This window comes from Heteronotia binoei, chromosome 15 (assembly GCF_032191835.1).
Source record: "Heteronotia binoei isolate CCM8104 ecotype False Entrance Well chromosome 15, APGP_CSIRO_Hbin_v1, whole genome shotgun sequence".
In the NCBI taxonomy this organism is placed as follows: Eukaryota; Metazoa; Chordata; class Lepidosauria; order Squamata; family Gekkonidae; genus Heteronotia; species Heteronotia binoei.
In genome coordinates this window covers 13,622,489-13,646,150 of record NC_083237.1, presented here as the reverse complement: position 1 = coordinate 13,646,150, position 23,662 = coordinate 13,622,489, and the positions used below count along the sequence as shown (strand labels likewise).

The following is a 23,662-nucleotide window of genomic DNA, read 5'->3' as shown; positions in this document are numbered from 1 at the left end:
CTTGGACAACACCTAAGGAGAGCCAGTTTGGTGTAGTGGTTAAGTGTGTGGACTCTTATCTGGGAGAACCAGGTTTGATTCCCCACTCCTCCACTTGCAGCTGCTGGAATGGCCTTGGGTCAGCCATAGCTCTGGCAGAGGTTGTCCTTGAAAGGGCAGCTGCTGTGAGAGCCCTCTCAGCCCCACCCACCTCACAGGGTGTCCTGTTGTGGGGGAGGAAGGTAAAGGAGATGGTGAGCCGCTCTGAGACTCTTCGGAGTGGAGGGCAGGATATAAATCTAATATCTTCTTCTTCGAAGGCAGAAGGACTAAGGTTAAGATTATGGATACCACCATCTGACAAGAAAAGCTGTCTTTTAGATCCTGGTTCATTTGTTCCCACGTTATAATTCAAGCATCCCTGAGTTCTATAGCCTGATAGGGAATGGCCAGTCTCACAGAGTGAGTGTACAGGGTAAAAAAAAAAGGTTCAGAGAAAAAAGATTCAAACTGACAATGGTCAGTTTGACGGAACCCAGCCTCTAGTTCTAAAAGGTACAAGACTACCGAAAAAAATTTCTGGTCTTTGTAATAATGTTCATGATCACTGGCACTCTCTAGGGATAGAGAAGAAGTAGAAGAAATCATGGACAATTGGATAATTACAGGGAAGTGTAACATAACATTGTAATTTCTCTGCAACATTGACTGGAAAAATAACACGTGTTTCACATTGCAACAGAAATGTTGTCAGAAATTTTGCCTCATCTGTCTATTTCAGTATGCAATCTATAGCAATGTTACACCCACTGACTTTTCTACCCTTTGAATCAGGCCCGTAGATATGAGAGGGGTCTCACGAGGCAAAGCCCCCTCCCCAATTTATCCAGCCCAGTCAGAAGACTAATTATCCCAGGTCTGCTCTGACAGGAGAGACAGAGAGAGGGGGGGGGGGGACTTTTGTAGTTAAAGGTTGTTTCTGTTTCCCTGCTAGCTCTCAGCTTCTAGCTGGAAGTGTGAACTGACCATTTCATTGTCTCTGATCAGGGAGGTCATTAGCATTTCTAAAGGGCTGTTGGATGAGGCTGGAGACTATGTTAAAAAAGGAAAACCCTTTAAAAAAAATAAAGATGACAGTTTTGAACAATCCAAACCTCCACAGTACTCCACAAGCAGGCCTCGGATTCAGTGGGAACTCACAGGAGCACGGCTCCTGAACCTTTCTGAGAGCTCCACCTCTTTGTAAATTGAATAGTATGTGCAAATGCATAACAATTCCTGGATGAGCTCCACCACCTGTTTTTCTACAAAATGACCCCTGTTCACAAGTAAAGTTAATATTAAGTTTCCTGTAAAAGTTCATTTGCAAGCCCTGAACTGGAATAGACACACATCAGCTGCTCATTCAAAACAAAATAACAGCAACTTCTCCATTCATTTGTATTTGTATGTTCATCGCCATTCATTAAGTATGTTTCCTCTGATGTTGGCAAGGAAGAAGAGGAGAGAGAAAGTTGCAAAGGGCAGATTCAGCCACATTCAGAAGCTTTGTGACCCCCAAGGTTTGCAAACCGTGAACCCAGAGCGCTGCTACGGCTTTCTATGACCACAGTCACTGGGTGCAATCACACAAGGAATCTGGCACGGCAGTATTCCAGCGCTGAAAAAGCCAGTGATCTTTGATGTGTGAGGGGGCATTCACACAGTCCCCCGCCCTGCTGCCTGGAGAGGCACTGGCTGTACACACACAGGAGGAGCATTCAGACTGCTCCAGTTTGGTGTAGTGGTTAAGTGTGCAGACTCTTATCTGAGAGAGCCGGGTTTGATTCCCCACTCCTCCACTTGCACCTGCTAGCATGGCCTTGGGTCAGCAATAGCTCTGGTAGGAGTTGTCCTTGAAAGGGCAGCTGCTGTGAGAGCCCTCTCAGCCCCACCCACCTCACAGGGTGTCTGTTGTGGGGGAGGAAGGTAAAGGAGATGGTGAGCCGCTCTGAGACTCTTCAGAGTGGAGGGCGGGATATAAATCCAATATCTTCATCTTCTTCTTCTCATCCGCAGCCCATAGCCAGAAAATTCCAGATGGGGGGGCCAGGGGAAAAATTTTGGATGGAGGGCCCCCTCTCTGGTGACCCCCCCTCTGGCTCTGATCGCTGCGCTGCTCTGGTGGCCCCTCCCCACTCCATGCGGTACCTACCCCCCCTCCCAGTGCACCAATGTGGTGAAACAGTGAAAAGCAGGCTTCAGGGGCTATTTCAAGGCACCACCCCACCCCTGCCGATCACGTGACTGGCAAGAAAAGCTGCTCTGAGGCCAGCTGTTCCTACGCCGGCTTTCCGGTGCACTCAGCAAGTTCAGCGCTGAACTTGCTGAGTGCATCAGAAAGCCGGCATACGAACAGCCGGCCTCAGAGCAGTTTTTCCTGCCAGTCACATGATAGGCAGGGGGGCACCTTGAAATAGCTCCTGAAGCCCCTCTTCACTGTTTCACCACCAGTGGGGTGGGGTCTGTAACCTGTTGACAGATTGTACCCAAAGAGTGCTCATGGAGAGGAGTGACAAGTGGAGTGCCTCAAGGTTCTGTCCTGGGAGGTGTTTTCTTCAACATCTTTATCAATGATTTGGATGAAGGAATAGAGGGAATGCTTATTACATTTGCAGATGATACAAAATTGGGAGGGGTTGCAAACACAGAAGAAGACAGAAACAAGATACAGGCTGACCTTGACAGGCTGGAAAACTGGGCTAAAATCAATAAAATTAATTTTAATAGGGATAAATGTAAAGTTCTGCATTTAGGTAGGAAAAATCCAATGCACGGTTATAGGATGGGGGAGACTTGTCTTAGCAGTAGTATGTGCAAAAAGAATCTAGGGGTCTTAGTGGATCAAACGCTGAACATGAGTCAACAGTGTGTTGCGGTGGCTAAAAAGGCAAATGCAATTTTGGGCTGTATCAACAGAAGTATAGTGTCCAGATCATGTGATGTGATGGTATTGCTTTACTCTGCTCTGGAAAGACCTCTCCTAGAGTATTGTGTTCAGTTTTGGGCACCACATCTTAAGAAGGATATAGACAAGCTGGAACAGGTCCAGAGGAGGGCGACGAAGATGGTGAGGGATCTGGAGACCAAGTCCTATGAGAAAAGGTTGAAGGAGCTGGGGATGTTTAGCCTGGAAAGGAGGCAGCTGAGAGGTGATATGATCACCAAGTACTTGAAGGGCTGTCATATAGAGGATGGTGTGGAATTGTCCTCTGTGGCCCCAGAAGGTAGGACCAGAACCAATGGGTTGAAATTAAATCAAAAGAGTTTCCAGCTCAACATTAGGAAGAACTTCCTGACCGTTAGAGCGATTCCTCAGTGGAACAGTCTTCCTCGGGAGGTAGTGGGCTCTCCTTCCTTGGAGGTTTTTAAACAGAGGCTAGATGGCCATCTGACAGCAATGAAGATCCTGTGAATTTAGGGGGAAGTGTTTGTGAGTTTCCTGCATTGTGCAAGAGATTGGACTAGATAACCCTAGAGGTCCCTTCCAACTCTATGATTCTATGAAATCGGTGCGGAGAGAAAGGGGGCCAGGCAATGTAGTGGCCATAAAGGCCCAAGTGGGGTTGGGGGGAGATCGTTCCCCACCCCAGCCCCACCCCATGGCTACAGGCCTGGGCAGGTGCATCGAATGCCAGGCACTTCAAAAAGCCAGGAAACACACCATACATAGTTTAGAGATTTGCTACCAGGAAGTAGTCGGTAGCTATTTAATCTGGTCTCAGCGCATTCTAAAATGAGGTAAGGATGGGCAAGACTCAGGAGGCAGTTGTGATCATGCACATTAAATCTGGATCTCTCATGGTTAGGTTGGGCTGAATCTCTTGTGTGATTGCACCCACTGTTTCACACTTCTCTGAACTCTCTAATGCGAGGTCGCTGGGGGGAGGGAAGTATCTTGGGGAAAGCTTTCTATGAAGGCAAGACAGATCCCAGTCTCTGGAAACATGGGGAGAACAGTGCATGCAATCCCTCTGAAGAGTTATTCTGAGAAATCACCCCAATGCACATTAAACCCGTCAGCATCTTATATTGGGTCCCATCTGGAAACATCTATTGAAATAAAAGAGCTTTGTTCAGATTTTTCTCTCTATTTTTGTTCCTGAAGCTGAGCAACATATGAACTAAGAAAATAAAGAGGGGTAAAGTGATGGGAGACTTTTTCAAAATAAACCAAGAGCACCCTTATGTTATGTTGTCGAAGGCTTTCACAGCCAGAGTCCATTGGTTGCTATAGATTGGTTGTTGTGTGGCTGTGGTCTTGGCATTGTGGGACCTCATGTTTCGCCAGCAACTGTGACTGGCATCCTCAGAGGTATAACCCAGAAAACTGGAGTTTTCTGAGAAGAAGTTGGTAGGTAGGTAATTTATATCTCCTCAGGCAGGTGGGGTAGGGCTGAGTCATTATCTTGTGGGTGCTTCTTGGGCTGTGACATGCTAATGGAGGAGCTTACCTGAGGGGGTTCTTTTGTATATGGATCGGCTATTGACATTCTAATCTTATCTGTAGTGCTGTTGTAAGCTGTGGAGCATTTTGTGTTTTTCAGGACTGAAAGCCATGCCCTATTCATTTTTAAACTTCCTTCCTGTTGAAATTGTATTTGTGCTTATGGATTTCAATGGCTTCTCTGTGTAATCTGACATGGTAATTGGATGTGTTGTTCAGCATTACAGTGTCCTGGAATAAGATGTGTCCTGTTTGAGTTAGGCAGTGGTAGTGACTCGGTGCTTGCACAGGGGGCTACCTTTACCTTTTATGGGTAGTAATGCTAGCAAACTCAGTGAGATAATCGTCAGACCTGGGAGGAAACCTTTTGAAAATGCAGGGTTCCTAAGCAGAGAGAAGAGTGTGGAAGGCTTTGCTTATATCATCCTCATGTGTATATGTGGTCTCAAATTTCAACCTGAACCCAGCTTCCACCCATACAGTTGATCAATAAAGCAAACAAATACATCCAACTTCAAAGCTTTAGGTGTGTTTCAGTCTTCTAATAGCCTAAGACAGTGGTTCCTGAGTAACTCATTTGGTTGGTTGTTCTGACTCACTAAGGGTGTTTTCCCACAGAGCTTACCGCGGAGCGACATCCCTCTTCACCACGCAGCTTCTGCGCAGATTTCCCACCGACTGCTCCGAGGAACCAGGAAGAGCCGCGGCTTTTGCGTCGCTAATGTAAACTGGTTTTTAGCGGTTTACATTTGCGACGCAAAAGGCCCGGCACTTCCTGGTTCCTCGGAGCAGTTGGTGGGAAATCCGTGCAGACGCTGCGCGGTGAAGAGGGACGTCGCTCCGCGGTAAGGTCTATGGGAAAACGCCCTGTGTAATCTGCGTTGAGTCCATGTGAGCAAGGCAGGCTACAAATAATGTAAACAAATACATAAGCCACCAACAGTCCACCATGTTTATTAACCTGAGACTTAATATCATCACATGCACTTTGTATTTGTAAGGAAACCCAAAGAAATGGAGTAGAAATATGATCCATTGCTTTAGGCTGCTTTCCAGATGACACCCAAATTTACAGATTAACACACTGGAAAACAAAGAATTAAACATAGATAAAATCATTGATAGGGCATTGGAACAAGGTAATAAAGACTTAGTTCAGTTGCAATGATGAATGAGGTGCAGTATATGAAAAGTATCATTCCATAGAGATAGATTTCAGAGTGTAATGGAATTTGTGCCTATGAGTTTATCAACATTTCACCATTAATTATGACATGTTTTGTAAAGTTATGGGCTAAATTTTTTTCTCCTTATGAGTTGCCCTTTGCTGTTAAGTTTTGGTCTCAGTACAATGATATAACATTTAGGAGAAAAGATACAGCCCAGCAACCCAGCACTTGAGGCCAAAATGGAGAAGATCTCCACAGCCACCATATATTTTCCTCTTGTGCTCAGATAGGTTGGAACAAAAGACAGCCAAACACTGCAGAACACCAACATACTGAAGGTGATGAACTTGGCTTCATTGAAACTGCCTGGTAACTTCCTGGCTAGGAAAGCCACAACAAAGCTAACAATGGCCATGAATCCCAAAAATCCTAGGACACAGTAAAACATGATGACAGACCCTTCATTACATTCCAGTATAATTTTGTCAATCACTGAGTACACATCAAAATCTGGGAATGGGGGAGAGGTTGTTAGCCACACAGTACAAATTATGCTCTGAACAAAGGAGCAGGAAAGAACAATACAATTGGCCAGTTGACTCCTCACCCATTTCCTCATCCTCGACCCTGGCTTGGTGGCCATGAAAGCTAGAACGACAATGATGGTTTTGGCCAGTATGCAAGAAACAGCCACTGAGAAGACGATGCCAAAAACACTTTGTCGAAGGAGACATGTTAGCTTGTCCGGTTGACCAATGAATAGAAAAGCACAAAGGAAGGAGAGCAGGAGGGAGATGAGGAGAATGTAGGTGAGGTTCCTGTTGTTGGCTTTAACTATAGGAGTATCCTGATGCTTAATGAAGATCACAAGCACCAAAACTGTGATGAAACAAAAAGAAATGGCAGAAATAGCCAGACTTATCGCCAAAGGTTCTTCATAGGACAAGTAGCTTATATTTTTGGGAATGCATGAGTCTTGCTTATAGTTTGGATACTGATCTTCTGGGCATTGAAAACACTCATCTATGTCTGAAAAAAGAAAATATCTGTACGAATTGTAGCAATAAAGTTTTAGTATTGCAAAGTCATGCATTAACTATATCAGAGTCTGAAAGACAGTTTTTCAAACTTGTCATGGAATTAAGTTCCTAAGAAATATACTCAGAGAAGTTCCAGAATTAATTTTGCTCTTAAATTTCTAGAAAAGCTCATCCCCATCATAGACAGAATGATATCTCCTTGGAAAACACATGCATATATCACTCATGAACTCCACTTTTCACAAATTTAAAATAATCCATATTCCCTATCTGATTTTTATCCATTTGTTTGAGTAAAGTACAGAACAATATATAGAATATACACATCACTGGTCCTTTCATTGGCAATAAATCAAGAATGGCTTTCCAAGCAACATTAAAGTAAGTCTGTACATGTTGGATCACATGCTGGGCACATGTCATATCACAGCCAATGCTTTAGATAACTCTGTATAACCATATATTACCTTCCTGGTTTGAAATCTTCCCTTGTGGACACGGTCTGCAAACATAGCAGCAAAATGGCTTCTCTTCCTTCATCGTTTTATGATAACCCAAATGGCACTGGTCATTGCACAGAGAAAGAGGCTGTGTCTGTCCGTAAGCGAAAGTGAAAGTTTTAACATTCAGAATGGTATCTTGGGAGATTTCACCTCATTTGTAAAATGACACTTAAGAAATTGGTTGTTGCTGGTTTAATATATGAGTGCCGCTTCTAGAGGATATGTGACATGCAATCGGTGGTTGGAAATTATGCAATTCTTTGTTTTTACCATGTACTAAAGACCTTGGGTTTATCCATGGGAATGCATTCAATTTTAGTTTCTGTTTCTACTCTTCAATGCAATCTGCTCATTTCCTTAAGGGATGCGGCAAATTTTGCCATGAATATGTTATCTATTCTGGAGAGCCAGTTTGGTGTAGTGGTTAAGTGTGCGGACTCTTATCTGGGAGAACCGGGTTTGATTCCCCACTCCTCCACTTGCACCTGCTAGCATGGCCGTGGGTCAGCCATAGCCCCGGCAGAGGTTGTCCTTGAAAGGGCAGCTGCTGTGAGAGCCCTCTCCAGTCCCACCCACCTCACAGGGTGTCTGTTGTGGGGGAGGAAGGTAAAGGAGATTGTGAGCCGCTCTGAGACTCTTCGGAGTGGAGGGCGGGATATAAATCCAATATCTCCATCTTCTTATATATTTAGCTGTTGAACTTACCATGATAGAAAGAGTCGACCAGATCACTTGATCAGTACATGCCAAACAACCCCAAACACTTGCCAAACTGCTTTGTATCAGGTTTTTGCAAAATTGTGCATGTGTAAAAATGTTGCCGGTTCAAACTGGTTGCCTACAATTAGCATTACTAAGGACTATTTAGACTGACACCAAAAGATAGGATTAGATTGAAATGTAGTGTTTATTTATGACTGATTTATATAATTTGTGAGTCTTCAGATGGCCTATTTAAACAATTGTCTGTTTGGCAGAGCAATTATTCAGCAAGGATAGGGTTTAGAAGCATTTAGTCATGCCAATATACACACTATAAAAAAACCACAATTGTACAGTACTGCATGACTAGGAAGGAATATGGTGGAACAAAACAGTAAAGCAGCTTAGCTGAATGCCAATTAACAGAACTATTGAACCCATCACTGAAAAATCGGGTCTCTGTTTGTGACCAGTGAGCAGGAGGGAAACCAAACCAGTGACTGATCAACTATCCTTTGTTGATTATACTTTCACTTTTTGGTTGGCACAGTTTACAAGTAATATTTACAAGATGTGCTTATACCAAAATAAATTCTGTTCCGTAGAAATACATTCCATCACAGTGAATTTGCTTAAAGCATAACATACTGAAACGGACTATAGTATTATAGCCTCAAAGGCCACAATTTAATATATGTCGTATAACATCCAGGATTTTGCCAGAATTGAAAAAATGAGCTAGAACATCGTGGTTTGAATGAGTCTCATCTCATTAACACAGTAGAATCTCTTTCTGGATCTGACCAATGAATCACTTTTCTTAATATTAAGAAAGCCAATTAATATAATACAAAATGTGTCTGGACACTACCTGGTTAAACAAGAAGGGCCATACGATGGTATCTTCACAAATGGTGAACGTTTTGCCCGGTGGAGCTTTTGGCTCTATCCTTCCAACTCTGACTCTAAGAAAGGACCGGTTTGGGAAGGTGACCCAGTTGATAATATCAAATCCAGATAATAACTCTCCATTCTGATCAAGGGAAATCTTTTCCTCCAGGCTGTTGTTAAAGGAGATGCTTCGCAGAATGTGGTGGAGCTACATTGGGGAGGGGGGCAATCAGCTAACAAGAACGTATAAAAAAATACACCGCAACCTTTCTGATTTGATGGCTACAATGAATGAATCTGCTTTTTAAAGTAGTCCTCTGCAGTAGCAGGGTTGCCAACTCCAGTTTGAGAGATTCCTGGAGATTTGAGGGGAAAATGAGGGCTGGGTTTGGAAAGGGGCAGAACTCAACAGGATATAATGCCATAGAGTCCACCCTCCAAAGCAGCCATTTTCTCCAGGGAAACTGATTTCTGAAGTCTGAAGATCAGTGATAATTCCAGGAGAGCTCCAGGACCCACCTAGAGGAACGCAACTCTAGCAATAGTAATAGTATTGCCTACTTTAATGTTTTGATCATTTTATACATTAATCTTCATTAATGTATTTGCATCACTGTAATCAGGGGTTTTTTGGTAGAAAAAGCCCACTAGGAATTCATTTGCATATTAGGCCACACCCCCTGGAGCCAAGCCAGCTGGGACTGCGTTCCTGTGTGTTCCTGCTCAAAAAAAAAGAGCCCTGACTGTAATCCACCTGGTGTCTCAGTGAGAAAGGTGGGCAATAAATTATGTAAATAAATAAATATAGTAACATTAAGCAGCCTATTAGCCCAGCCTATCTTGATCTCATTAGAGCTTGGAATCTAAGTAGAATCTGCCATGTTTAGTACTTGGATGTGAAACACACACACACACACACCAAGACAGAAGGGACTTGCTTTGCAAGCCACCTCTGCTCATTTCTTCTCAAAGCTAGTCTGGTGTAGTGGTTAAGTGTGCAGACTCTTATCTGGGAGAACTGTGTTTGATTCCTCACTCCTCCACTTCCAGCTGCTGGAAAGGCCGTGGATTAGCCATAGCTCTCGTAGGAGTTGTCCTTGAAAGGGCAGCTTCTGGGAGAGCTCTCTCAGCCCCACCCACCTCACAGGGTGTCTGTTGTGGAGGAAGGAGATAAAGGAGATTGTAAGCCACTCTGAGACTCTGATTCAGAGAGCAGGGCAAGGTATAATTCTGCAGTCTTCTTCTTCTCTTAAAACTCCCATAGTCCTAGGATCACAATGTGTTGTGGCTTGATAGCACACTACTAGTAGTAGTAGTAATGTATAAAATTATTATGAGTAGTAATAATAATAGCATTAGGAATTTAACAAGAAATAGTAATGTATTTACTCAAAAGGAAGATGACTTTTTAGAATCTTTTGGTTTTCTAAAAGGGAGGGAAATCATCTTCTGCTTGGGTAGACAGGTCAGTCGAGCAGTCCTTTACTGAGATGTGGGTGGGAGGGGGAGAAATTAACAGTGTGGCCGTTTTCCCACAGAGCTTACCACGGAGCGACGTCCCTCTTCACCGCGCAGCGTCTGCGCGGATTTCCCACCAACTGCTCCGCAGAACCAGGAAGTGCCCGACCTTTTGCGTCGCAGATGTAAACTGCTAAAACCCAGTTTATGTTAGCAACGCAAAAGCCGTGGCTCTTCCTGGTTATGTTTCTAAGGAGAGTTACACTCTTCTAAGCCCACTAACGTCAATGGACTTGGAAAAAAGTAATTCTATTTAAGGATACAGTGCCAGTTGGTCAGTCATTATGGCTGATTACACACTAGCACTTTGGGTCGACTCAGAGACGCCGCTGAGATCGACCCAAAAAAACCCTTCCAGATGGCAACATATGCCAGCAGGCCGAATCCCATACTCACCCCGTCCTGGTCTATGTTGCCAACTTTATGTGGATTCCTATGTAATAATAAAATGTAAATCAATCTCTCTCTCTCTCTCTCTCTCTCTTAGGAAGGGTTGTTTTCTCCTTGATCCAAGATGGCTGTCCTACATAAATGTGCCCAGAAGAGTACCTGCCATAGCTGTAGCTTTGGAAACCTCCATCTCCTTCCAGTCACCATTCCTCTGTGCTTGGATGCAAATAAATTCATGGCGTGCAAACCATGCGACACAGCATAAATTGCATTGTAAATGTTGTGGCTGTGACTAGTCATGCTCAATTCAAAAGCAGAACTTGGTAGAGTCTCTAGTTGCTCCTGCCCACTGCAGATATTTTGGTTGTTTTTTGTGGAGTTGGGGAATGAACATATAAAAACCTGTTCCCAGAAGACCTTGATAAAACTATCTTCTTTTGCTGAAGTAGGGTTCTTACTATGAAGAAATGTCCGGAATCCGAATGGCTCCTTGAAACGAGTAGCGAAGGATAGAGCACCATGGAGAAACTGTATGTCCCAATTTATTTGAAAGGCAAGTGATGAAAAATCCATCTGTGCTGTCAAAATCCATACTTTTTTCAATACTGGTAGAAGCTCAGTTTCTGGGATCCGAAGCCACAGTCTCAGAATCATCATGGTCTGAATTTCACCATGCAATATGACAGCATTGGCAGTGCTTTGCGAGACAACCTTGTATTTTTTTACCTCCTCTTCTACTAAGCCAATCATATCAGTGGAAAAAATCCCTCCTGGGAATTTTTCTATTAAGTCAATGCAGATACCCCATTGGGGGAAAATGGGAAGCACGTTCTGTACAAACTTTTCTCCATTGTCATCATCCAAATAAAGTACTATAATCCAAGTCCACTTGAAATGGGACAATAACTGGCAGATACCCTCATATTGAAAGGCCCCATTTGGGAACATTGGATAGAAGAAGCCTCCATGATCTTTGCTGTCCCACACTGGTGCAGAACCATATATAAACTAAGAGAAGATTGAAATGAGAGATGCTTTCCAAAGTAAAACAAACTTACTTGTATGTAAAGCATAGGATTTTCAGAGGTGTTTTGTTATTGCCTGCCTCTGCATGGCAAACCTTGGACCTTCTTGGTGGTCTCCATTCCAAATTCAAACCAGGGTTGATTCTACTTAGCTTTTGAGATCTAATGAGAGTGGACTAGCTCATCCTGTCAAGGTCTTTACAGTTCTATATTTATCGTATTGATTGACTGAAAAATAGAGACAATCCAATTTTTTCAATGAGCTTTTGTGAACCAGAAAGATACACATTTCCCCCAGTTTCTTTAAATGTGATTCACCAGGGTACACCATGTATGACAACCTGAGCAAAGGTGGTAGACTTACACATCTTTTTAAAATATTATATTCTTAATTCTTTGATGATTGAGTGGTATTTTCAGAGTCAGATGAAAGGAAGCAAGACAAAGGAGCCTCCTGAAAAAACACAGACCAATTTCACACTAGATCTTTAATCCTGATTTAGCCCTGTCCCCAAGCTGACATTCTACACTAAAATCATAGAATCATAGAGCTGGTTTCTCTGATTCTCTGATTCTAGTATAGAATGTCAGTTTGGGGACAGGGCTAAACCAGGATTAAAGGTCTAGTGCGAAATTGGTCACAGGTTCTCTCCTTGTGGTCAACCATGAGTGTCTTGATTGGCTATTTCTCCTCATCCTTAGATACCTCTGACTGCTTGCCAACCTAAGTGAGCTCCAAGGGCATAACCTACAGTAACCCAACTGATGGTCAGCTTAGGACACAGCCATAATTTGACACCAGTCCTATTTCAAAAGAAGGTTGGTTTTTCTGTCCCTGTTCTCTCTACCCTAATTGGCCCTGTTCTCTCTACCCTAATTCCGAGGTCGATAAAATGAGTCCCCAGCTTGCTGGGGGGAAAGTATAATAATCGGGGAAGGCAATGGCAAACCACCCCGTTAAAAAGTCTGCCGTGAAAACGTTGTGAAAGCAACGTCACCACAGAGTCGGAAACAACTGGTGCTTGCACAGGGGGCCTTCCTTTCCTTCTCTCTACCCTAAGGAGTCTCAAAGTGTCTTTACAATCACTTGCCCTTCCTCTCCCAACCACAAGTACCTTGTGAGATAGGTGGAGCTGAAAGAATTCTGAAAGAACTGTGGCTAACCGAAGGTCACCCAGCAAGCTTCATGTGAAGGAGGAGCAGGGAATCAAACCCAGTTCTCCAGATTAGAATCTGCTGCTCCTAACCACAGCACCTCACTGGCTCAAACTTGTACCAAACAATAAATGCAAAGCAAGAAAAAAATAGGAATTTCTCCAAGTCATTTTGAAAACAGCCCCTAACATTCCTGCTTAGCCCCACTGTAACTGTAATACATGGTTCTTACAAAGAAGAAGAAGTTAAGAAGACATTGGATTTATACCCTGTTCTCCACTCTGAATCTCCACGCTGAATCTCAGAGTGGCTTACAATCTCTTTTACCTTCCTCCCGCACAACAGACACCCTGTGAGGTAAGTGGGGCTGAGAGAGCCCTCACAGCAACTGCCCTTTCAAGGACAACTTTGTGAGAGCTATGGCTGATCCTAGGCCATTCCAGAAGCTGCAAGTGGAGGAGTGGGGAATCAAACCCAGTTCTCCCAGATAAGAGTCCACGCACTTAACCACTACACCAAACTGACTCTCAAAGGTTAGATAGGGTTGCAAAGGAGGAATTAGGTAGCTTTCCCCAAACCTTTGAAATAGAGAGAGATATCTCCCAGCCTGAAAAAGAAGGAAATCAGTCTATCAAAAGTTTGGATAAACCCCGAAGATGCTGCTGTTGTTGTTCAAGATTTGCCTGTGAAGAGGTATGCAAGGTACGCTTCTGCACTTTAGTCGTGTAGGTTTCTATCTCTGTGCCCTAAAACCACACCTAAAAGATAAGAAAATATGAATGGCTTATTTAGCTCCCATGTGCCGTGTGCACATCCTACCTGTGGAATCTTGTAGGCAGAGAGAATGGTTGCCATGTGGAAGCAGATATCATAATTAGGCCCCCCAATGACAGCGACCAGATTGTTCTGGGTGTCACATTTGTAGTTAGGAGTGAATTTGCCTTGGGTAGAGAGAAGTTCCATTGAGGCAAAATAGGCATTGCTTGCACTGAACCGGCTGTTATAAATGTGAAAGCCTAGGGTGACATTAGGTAAAATCCATGGGTTTTCATTGACCTCCTTGATGGCAAATTCCAGAGCCAGGATGTGCTGGTACATCTGAGGTATAGATCTGCATGGAAAGTTAGATTTTGCATCTCAGGGAATTTCCTTTGAAGTATGGCTTTTGCCACGTATTATCTCTTTATTTAAATATTTGTATTGAATTAGATTCCATGGCACCAGTCCTAGAAACATTGAAGCAATGTTCTCAAATGTTCCTGGGCTTCTCTTACTAGAAGCCCAACAGAATCACTTGCTTGCCGTTCAACAGCACCATGATCTACAGCATTCATTTGCTTTGCCGCATCTTCCCTTGCACTAATATCTACCACCTGGCTACCCATTCTCACCTTAGGCAGAATATCCAATACTTATTCAGCTTGCCGAAATCATTTTCCCCAAATGAGCTAATCAGTACAGAAACAACTATTTATTTATTTATTAGATTCAATTTGTATACCACCCCTCCCCATAAAAAGGGCTCAGGGTGGTGTACAGCAATTGATAAAACAATCATATTCATACTAATTTAAGGTTAAAGCATTAAAATTACAATAAAATTACAATAATCAGTTTAAGTAGATGGCTGTCAGAACTTCTAGTTGGGCCACTATCTTGCAGAGGTGGAAACAAGGAGGAAAGGCTGCCAGTAAGATGAACACTGTTGCTGACCTCAACCAAATACCTAGTGAGATGTCTCTGCCTTTTAAGATGTACTAAATACTATGGGGCACAGATGTCACTTGGCAGAGAGTTCTACCAGGTCATATCTACAAATCTAGTGCTGTCCGAGTTGATAGATTATTGGTTTTTCCATGTATCAGCAACAGTTCTCAAGCTTTCTGAAGTGGGACCCATTTCTAAACTTACTGCAGTTTTTGGAAAGCCAGTGTCAAAGTAATTTATTTTTATTTGAACTGCTGTCAAAGTAGTTTAAAATATATTGCTTTATGGCCCACTTTTCTTTCTAGAACACAAAGTGGGTCACACAACATAAACAAGGTAATCAGACAATTTAAAACACCCAGTCCACAATGCAACAGGACTGAATGAGAAAAACACAAAAGAAAAGGCATCATACATGATGTATCATAAACAACTGAGGAAAAAGAAATTAAGAAGGTGAAGACAATGCAGTAAGAACAGAAGAAAACATACAATAAACTTTGGAGAAGAAAACAATCCTTTCCATTTTAGAAATAAGCATCCTTCTGAACCATCCTTTTGTATTATTATATATTATATTATTGTTGTCCTAATCCCTTTACAAAAATGCCCTCCTGAACAATCTTGTTTTATTCAATCAGCAGAATGATGGACTATGTAGCATTTCTGATGGATTTCTATGCAGTATTTCTGAGGATCAGGCTGCATTTCACAGCCCTTCTTCACAAACAAACACATTTGCCCTTGAGCCTCCCAGAACCTCCTCTCCTAGCTTTCCCTATTTCTCTTCTGCCACTCGGGCCTTGCAATGAATCTCCGAGAGTGTCATAACCCCCTTTTGAATCCCAAGCTGTAGTTTGAGAACCACTGTATCAATTAAAAAGACTTAACCTTATTGAACATGCCAAGGCGCAAAATTCGAACATGCTTTATTGAACATGCCAAGGTCACTTTCAAGGTGGTTTCATCACTAGAACCATCTGAAAGAAGGAAGGTCTCCCAGGAAAGTTGGATAAGACTCCAGTTATGTGTAGAGACTGAATGTTCCTATTCAGAGGACAATACAATAACACACCGTCAGCTGTTTCAACAGGAGCAAATAGGGTGACATTAAGAGATACATGCGTAACTAACCTTTCTGAAAGAGATGATGTTCATATGGAAAAAGGCAAGAGGGCAATGAATTAACAATTTTATCCCACTGCTCCTTTGTTCTGTTGTTTTTTAAAATTGTGTTTTAATGGGCCCGATTATTTTATGCACTGACTATGTGGCTTATTTGGACTAATCACATCAATTGTAACCTTTATACATCAACCTGGCAGCCGGACTTATAACCACTATATTAAAAGAAGCATATTGTATTATATCAAGAAATAGAATACGACAGCATACCCCATACCTGGTGAATAAATGAAAACCTTAAGGAACTACTAAAGTAAATGTTGCATTACTTCTCCCATACAACAAAGTTAGAGTCTAGCGGCACTTTTAAGACCAATGAAGTTTTATCCATGGTATGAGCTTTTGTGTGCACACACACTTCTTCAGATGTTCAACAGAACTTCAAACCAACACTGCTACCCACCTGGATCTATCTCCCATCCCGTGTAACTATCACTTTTTTTCTTTAAAGAATAAATATTAACATCTTGAAAACATCATGAATGCTATATCACACCTCTATTATTGTCAGCTACAGAAAATTTTTCAAATATCCTAATGGTAGCTTAGAAGTGTCACATTTCTGGAAAGCAACCACAAGCAGTGATGACAATTGTTCTTCACTCTGCTGACCTTCATGCAACTGATTAGGACCCAGCGATGTGATTTAAAAAAAAAACAAAAAACAAATCCTTACATGGGATCATCAAAGAGCTTATGAAAAGGGTAGCTTGTGAAGCTTATTGGATCTGAGAACATGAAAATCTGAGAAATAATGCCACCAATGATAAGGTCTCCTGGCTGATAGTACTTGTGATGAACTGGGAGAGGGTTCCTGGTGTTGCACATAATAACGGGAATCTCACACACCATTTGAGGCAGCATCACCAACACCACTACCACATATACCACCATGCCGCATGAAAAGTTTCTTCCTAGATGCTGATAGTCCTTTTCCTACATTGGCGTCGAAGGTTTTTGTGTACAACAGCTGGACTTTAATGGCCTGATGATGTGAAGGCAAAATTGTTCCATATGATGCGCTGGAGGATCAGAAGGCACAGAAGAGACAAATAATATTCATTAGTTCATAATTTTGCTACTGACTACTGGGACACCCTGGGGACCTATTAAAGATGTGGATATAGGCATCGATCATTTGACAATGGCAGGGAAGCTAATGACTTGTTCTGAGTTGTAAGTTCTCTGTGCCACTGCAGAAGAAAACATGTTGGATTTGATAATTACAGCTTGTAATTTGCAGGGAGATAATGGGTCATCTTCAATTTGAAGCCTGACAGTTGTAACAAAAGAATTAAATCCATTTTTGTAGAGGTGGCAGAAATGTCCAAGTTCCAATACTAAAATTATTTGAAATCCCAGAAGAAAGTTCCACTGCTAATGGAATGGCACTTCATGATCCAATCCAGTCTCTAGCAAAAGTCCAAGAAGCAAACCTTGTACCCCAAGGTTGTACAAGAAGTTGTACAACAGTGGTATAAGAAGTTGTACAGTTCCTTGTACCACTGTTAATGGAATGACACTTCATGATCTAATCTTCCATGCCTAACCAAAAATAAACTCCCCAAATGAGTTCAGAACAAATTAAAACAAGTCCATAAAGCACAAAGGCAGAGATAACTTTATTCAGAGGAAAAAATGTGGCCTAGTGCTTCGGTTAGGATGCTGGACTAGAACTGATAAAACCAAAGTTCCAATCTCCACTCTTCCATGACTCATGCAGGGGGATCTTGAACCAGTCTTGTCTTTCAGTCTAACCTACTTTAAAGATTTTTGTTCACAAATGATTTCTGGGAGACCACTTATAGCCATATTGCTCTTCAGAGCTTGGCAAGGCTAATGGTGTAAAAATTACATTTCTAGAATGACGAATATCAGTTGCTGACCTGGGAAAATGAAAAGGTTCCTCTTTTCTTGCTCTGAAAATATCCTGATCAACATACCAACATCACAATCAACGATAAAGAATTGAAAAGGCTAGTAGTTCCATCATTTTTAAAAACAAAACATGAACATGAGTCAGCAGTGTGATGCAGTGGCTATAAAGGGAAATTCAATTTTGGGCTGTATTAACAGAAGTATAGTCAGGCCTCGGATTCAGCAGGAGCTCACAGGAGCACAGCTCCGGAACGTTTCTGACAGTTCCACCTCCTCCTTCCCACCTTGTCCATTGAATAGTAGATGCGGCTGCATAACAATCCCTGGATGAGCTCCACCAACTTTTTTTCTACAAAACGACCCCTGAGTATAGTGTCCAGTCCACGTGAAGTGTTGGTATTGCTTTACTCTGCTCTAATAAGACCTCACCTAGAGTATTGCGTTCAGTTTGGGACACTACAATTTAAGAAGGATATAGACAAGCTGGGATGTGACCAGAGGAGGGCAATGACAATAGTGAGGGGTCTGGAGACCAAGCCCTATGAGGAAAGGTTGAAGGAGCTAGACATGTTTGCCCTCAAGAGGAGACAATTGAGAGGTGATATGATCATCATCTTCAAGTACTTGAAGGACTGTCATATAGAGGATGGTGCAGAATTGTTTTCTGTTGCCTCAGAAGGTTGGACCAGAACCAATAGGTTAAAATTAAATCAGAAGAGTTTTCGACTAAACATCAGGAAGAACTTCCTAGCAGAGTGGTTCCACAGTGGAACAGGCTTCCTCAGGAGGTGATGGGCTCTCCTTCCTTGGATGTTTTTTAAAAGAGGCTAGATGGCCATCTGACAGCAATGCTGATTCTGTGAATTAGGCAAATCATGAGAAGAAGGTCAGGAAAGGAGTGTGGGGGGAGGCATTTGTGAAGTTCCTGCATTGTGCAGAGGGTTGGACTAGATGGCCCTGGAGGTCCCTTCCACTTCCAACTCTATGATTCTGTGATTTTACTATTGAACTCAGTCTCATATTTGTAAGCACCTCAGTTGTGCAAGCAACATCTTTGTCTCCAAGACATTTTTCTTAGTTGAGTAAGCTCCCCTAAAAGTTGGGTACCACATAGGATTGCCACTGCCAGGTCCTATCTTACTGGCAGGGGGGATCCTAGAGCCAGTCCTGAAGATGTCTGCCCCATGCGCTTTGCACATGCAGCACAATTATAAAACCCAGTTGGTTTTGTTTCCCCAAAATAGGGGGAGAGAAAAGGACTGCTGAAATGGCTTGCAGCCATTGTCCTTATTGGGTATAATGAACCCAAATATTTTCAGGTATCTTAAACATTTCCTAAATACCAATATCATATTCAGGAATATCAGGAAATACTGATATTTTTCAAGCCAAATATACCTGATTTAAAAATTACAGGCATTGCCTGTAAAATGACAGAAAGAATGAGTAAACAAGAATTGACCCAGTTCTTTAAAAGACATCTGAGGGATTATAAAAATGTGTTAATTCGGGCCCACAATGCGTGTTCATCCTTCTCAGAAGGCATTCTCCCGCCAACAAAAATGCCAAACTATCTGAGTTAAGTCTTCCAAAGTAAAGAAGGGTATTCATACTTGTGAGCCCTACCTTCATCAGTAATGTCAGGAAGATTCAGTGGAATTCTGTATCCAAACGGATTCTGTAATCGTTGCAACAGTAGAATGGATTTTGTGGGTCATTTTGGTTTTTTTACTGCCACTAAATTTCAGATCGAGGACCTGAATTGATCTCTCCATTATTTAATCAGGACTTTGTCTCTTCAGAAGCGAAATCACTTTGGTTATTCAGAAATAAAGATAAACTAACTACTTTGTGTGTGGAAAAATTTCTGGCAGCTATTGTTATGTTACATGATAACTTTTGTAGAAATTGTTTTGGCTCTCCTTTTTTTGGGTTGAGTGTTTGCTGCTTATGACTCTTGTTGTGAAACACTAAATTAAGAAGTAAATAATACTCTAAAAGTGCTTTTCACGCAAGAGATTTGGCCCAACCTAGCCCCGCCTCCCATTCAGATTAAATGTGCACCATCACACAAGCACATCTGCCCTCCAAGCTGCATCCATTCTCACCCCATCCCCAGACACTTCCTATCTGGATTAACAAGCCACCTGTTTCATCCTGGTAGTTTCCCCCTGTATCACATTTAGGTCACATATTCGCTATCTGTCTGAATGCCCAGGCAAGACTCATAAGCAGAAGAGCAGTGTGATCATGCCAAGCTGTTTCTACTGCATTGGGGGGTGGGGTTGCCCAACCCCTCCCTGAAGAGCACTTGTGCACTTCTCTGCTTGAGTGCACATACCAGGGGACAATCTGTTCCCCGGAGAATCCCTGATTGAGGCGCACTAGCTGTCTGGATGGGCAACTATGGACTGCTGCTCGGATCCTGTCGTTTCAACAGCGGCCATCTGATAGCCTGGAAGCAGACCAAACCCAAGCGGCTTTTTTGAGCCAATATAATATTGTGTCAATTTCCCAGTATGATAGCACCCTGCTTCTTTGAGATTCTCTTTCTCATTTGGACTAGCTCCACTCATTTCTGCGTTGGATCTCATTTAGTAACAGTGTTGGAGATGAAATTGTGTTCAGTGACTATGGAGAACTAGCAGGCGGATTTGATATTACAAGCTTGGTCACTTTTCCAAATAACTCCTATGTCTGCATCCAGATTGGAAGGCTGGATTCTCAGGCTCCTCAAGGCAAGGAGTTCACCATTCATGAAGACAGAATTGTATGGCACAAAAGGCTAACACATGTATGCAAGGCCTTCATTTTCTCTCAAATGATAAACATCATACTCATCTATTAAAGCTCATCTATTAAAATATTAAACATTAATCTGTAATGTTATATTAATCCTGTGAAACCAAAGCTGTTGTCTCAGGTCTTCACTGAATAGATGCCTGGGGCAAAGCCCTAATCGGCCATACACACCTCCTAAAATGCCTAGCAGCCCCCAAAAAAGATGTTGGCGGGCACTATGGGGACCCCTGAAGTAAGTATTTATAGAAATCAATATGCTATCTTGGAGATCTCGGATATTGCGTTTCTATACATTCAGTCCATAAAGTCCCCTTTGAAGTCAAAATTCTTCTGTTTCCCAGATTAGGTGCCTCCAGTCTCTGTCTCCAATTACCACTGCAAGTCAGGATACAGCAGGAAAAAGAAAGAGGGAGCGAAGTTTTGCTGCTATGATTGCGTTTCATGTCCGGAAGGGAAAATGTCAAACCAAGAGGGTAGGAGATGTACCGTTCCAAATACTCATCAAGTCAAATAGAAATAAATTTTGTGAACTAATTGCTGGGGTTGGACTTGGGGGTATTCAGATAGCTTCATTTCAAGGAATATGAAAAAAAAATGCTAATAGTTCTGTTCCAGTATCCTCATTTTTTAATCATTTCCTCTGTACTTAGCAGATTCTGCAGAGCTATTATGGGGATTTTCAGGTATACAATGCAATCCTAAAAAGACTATTGTTCTAGGTTAAATGGAAATGAATGGGCTTTAAAGAGTATCACGACTGGTTAGGATTCTGCTGACATATCCAAGACTGCCTTTCCCCATGTGCACCCCAACGGGCACTATGCTCAGGCTCTCAAAATTTTTTAATGATCTCTGGGCCAAAAGAAACACAGCTGGTCACCATCAGGGCTTTTTCTGTGGTGACCCCTACATGGTGGAATGCCCTTCCAGAAGAAATTAGAGCCCTACATGACCTGGTACAGTTCCACAGGGCCTGAAAGACCCAACTCTTTCAGTTTGCATTTAACAACTGAGGAAGGCAACCGCTACATTATAATATTTACCCCATCGCTCTGAGAGCTCGACCAGCACTGTGATAACAACATCTGAATGCCAACGTAACAGCAGTGATAATGTCAGCAATATGTGAGCACCAATGCAACAACAGCAGCGATGGTAGAGGAATCTTGGATGACTAGCCTGTTGTTCTGTAAATTGGTATGTTGCTGTTTTATTATATTGTTTTCTTTTTAATCTGAATTGTTGGTTTTCAAATGTTGCTAGCCACCCTGTGTCCGTAAGGGGAGGGCGGGATACAAATCAAAATAAATAATTATTATGAAGTATGAAAAATGAAAGAAGCATTTGAGAGAACAATATGTAGAGAACAAATGGGGATCGTTCAGGGCTTTTTTTGTAGCAGGAACTCCTTTGCATATTAGGCCACACCCTCTGTGATGTAACCAATCATCCAGGAGCTTACAGGCCTCTTAGTAACAGGGCCTACTGGGCCTCCAGGAGAACTGGCTACATCAGGGGTGTGTGGCCTAATATGCAAAGGAGTTCCTGCTACAAAAAAAACCCCCTGCAGTTGTTCAATTTTTTAAAAAAGGAACTTGGAGGGAAGCATAAAAAATCAGATCCCTGTTTACAGAAAAATAATCCCTTGGAAGAGAGTGAGCAATGTCACAATGATTTTATCCATGCGTCCCAACAATCTTTCAGCCATGAGAGGATTCCTTTGGTCATTTGTGTGCTTAAGAGAAGAGTCAATGGCCACTTCATTCATTCATTCATTCATTCAGAGTATACAATTTAGAGAATACAATACTAATGAAGAAAAAGTGTTCAGTCCCTGGCATCCCATTTTTTCCCCCAGCATGTTAAGGTACTTACACATAATTGTTGTCACTCAAGCTCCAAGTATTGAGCTAAAGTGAATCAGAAGATTTTACTGCCTCAAATTTGCTTCATACCCCTGCTTAGAAACTTTAAGTAAGCATATTTTTTCACATGTGGAATTCTGTGTCGCCTGCCCAGAAGATCAATTTCCAAACAGCAGTCAAGATCAATGCATCCCCAAAACCCCACATTTCCTCTCCTTGGCAGAACCTTTGGGCATTCTGTTAGCCTCCTTAGCTCTCTTCTTTTCCCTGATCACAGCTCTGATGCTCGGGGTTTTCATCAAGCACCAGAACACTCCCATAGTCAAAGCCAACAACCGCAGCCTCACCTACATCCTCCTCACCTCACTCCTTTTATGCTTCAGTTGCTCTCTGCTATTCATTGGACAACCAAATGAGCTGACCTGTCTGCTCCGACAAACATTGTTTGGCATCGTCTTCTCGGTGGCTGTTTCTTCTGTCTTGGCAAAAACGGTGACAGTGGTTGCGACTTTCATGGCCTCCAAACCTGGAAATGTTTTCAGAAAATGGATGGGGAAAAGAATGACATATTCTATCATTTCCTGCTCCCTTGTTCAAGTAGGTATTTGTACTCTTTGGTTGAGTACTTCTCCCCCATTCCCAGATCTGGACATGGACTCTTTGTTGGAAAACATCATAGTGAAGTGCAATGAAGGGTCAGTCGCCATGTTTTACTGTGTCTTGGGCTACGTGGGCTTTCTGGCCACCATCAGCTTCACTGTGTCTGTCCTAGCCAGGAAGTTACCTGACACATTCAATGAAGCCAAATTTATTTCCTTCAGCATGTTGATCTTTCGTAACATTTGGCTGTCCTTTGTCCCAAGTTACTTGAGCACAAGAGGAAAAGACATAGTGGCCGTGGAGATCTTCTCCATCTTAGCATCTAGTGCAGGATTACTGAGCTGCATCTTTTTCCCCAAGTGCTATGTCATAATACTGAGGCCTGAGTTGAACAGCAGATAGCAGCTGGTAAGAAAAAAAGCATTATAATCTTTAGTATTCTACCCGCCCACCATGTTGGTATTCTGTTGGTACTGAAGTACCTTGTGAATGCCCATGGCAGCGCACCCATAAAAAATGTGGTACTGAGACTAATCTACTGAAAGAGGCAAGGTACTCTGCTCCTACTTATTCTTTATATGTAGAATATTGTTTTGCTAATGAAATAATATCCTGTATGATAGAATCTTTTTCCTGGTTTAAACTCCCTAACATACATCATTAGTAAAATACTGAGATTAAGCCTGTTACACAGAATCCATGCTGTCTCTCTGCTTGATGTATGAAATAAAGGAATTGTACCTCTGAGCGATCCATGTAAAACTACA

At 42.3% G+C, this 23,662-nt stretch overlaps 1 protein-coding gene across 1 annotated transcript; it reads right to left on the bottom strand.

The window, feature by feature from the left end:
* Nucleotides 1–5,752: 5,752 nt before the first annotated feature.
* LOC132583074 (vomeronasal type-2 receptor 26-like) lies at nt 5,753–16,503 on the bottom strand. The gene is made up of 6 exons (XM_060254740.1): nt 16,427–16,503; nt 13,678–13,855; nt 10,838–11,686; nt 8,751–8,978; nt 7,142–7,268; nt 5,753–6,663 (listed from the first exon to the last, which is right to left on the bottom strand). Exons 1-6 carry the CDS (start codon nt 16,486–16,488, stop codon nt 5,753–5,755), a joined length of 2,355 nt encoding a protein of 784 aa, XP_060110723.1. The 5' UTR covers nt 16,489–16,503.
* Between the last annotated feature and the right edge of the window lie 7,159 nt (nt 16,504–23,662).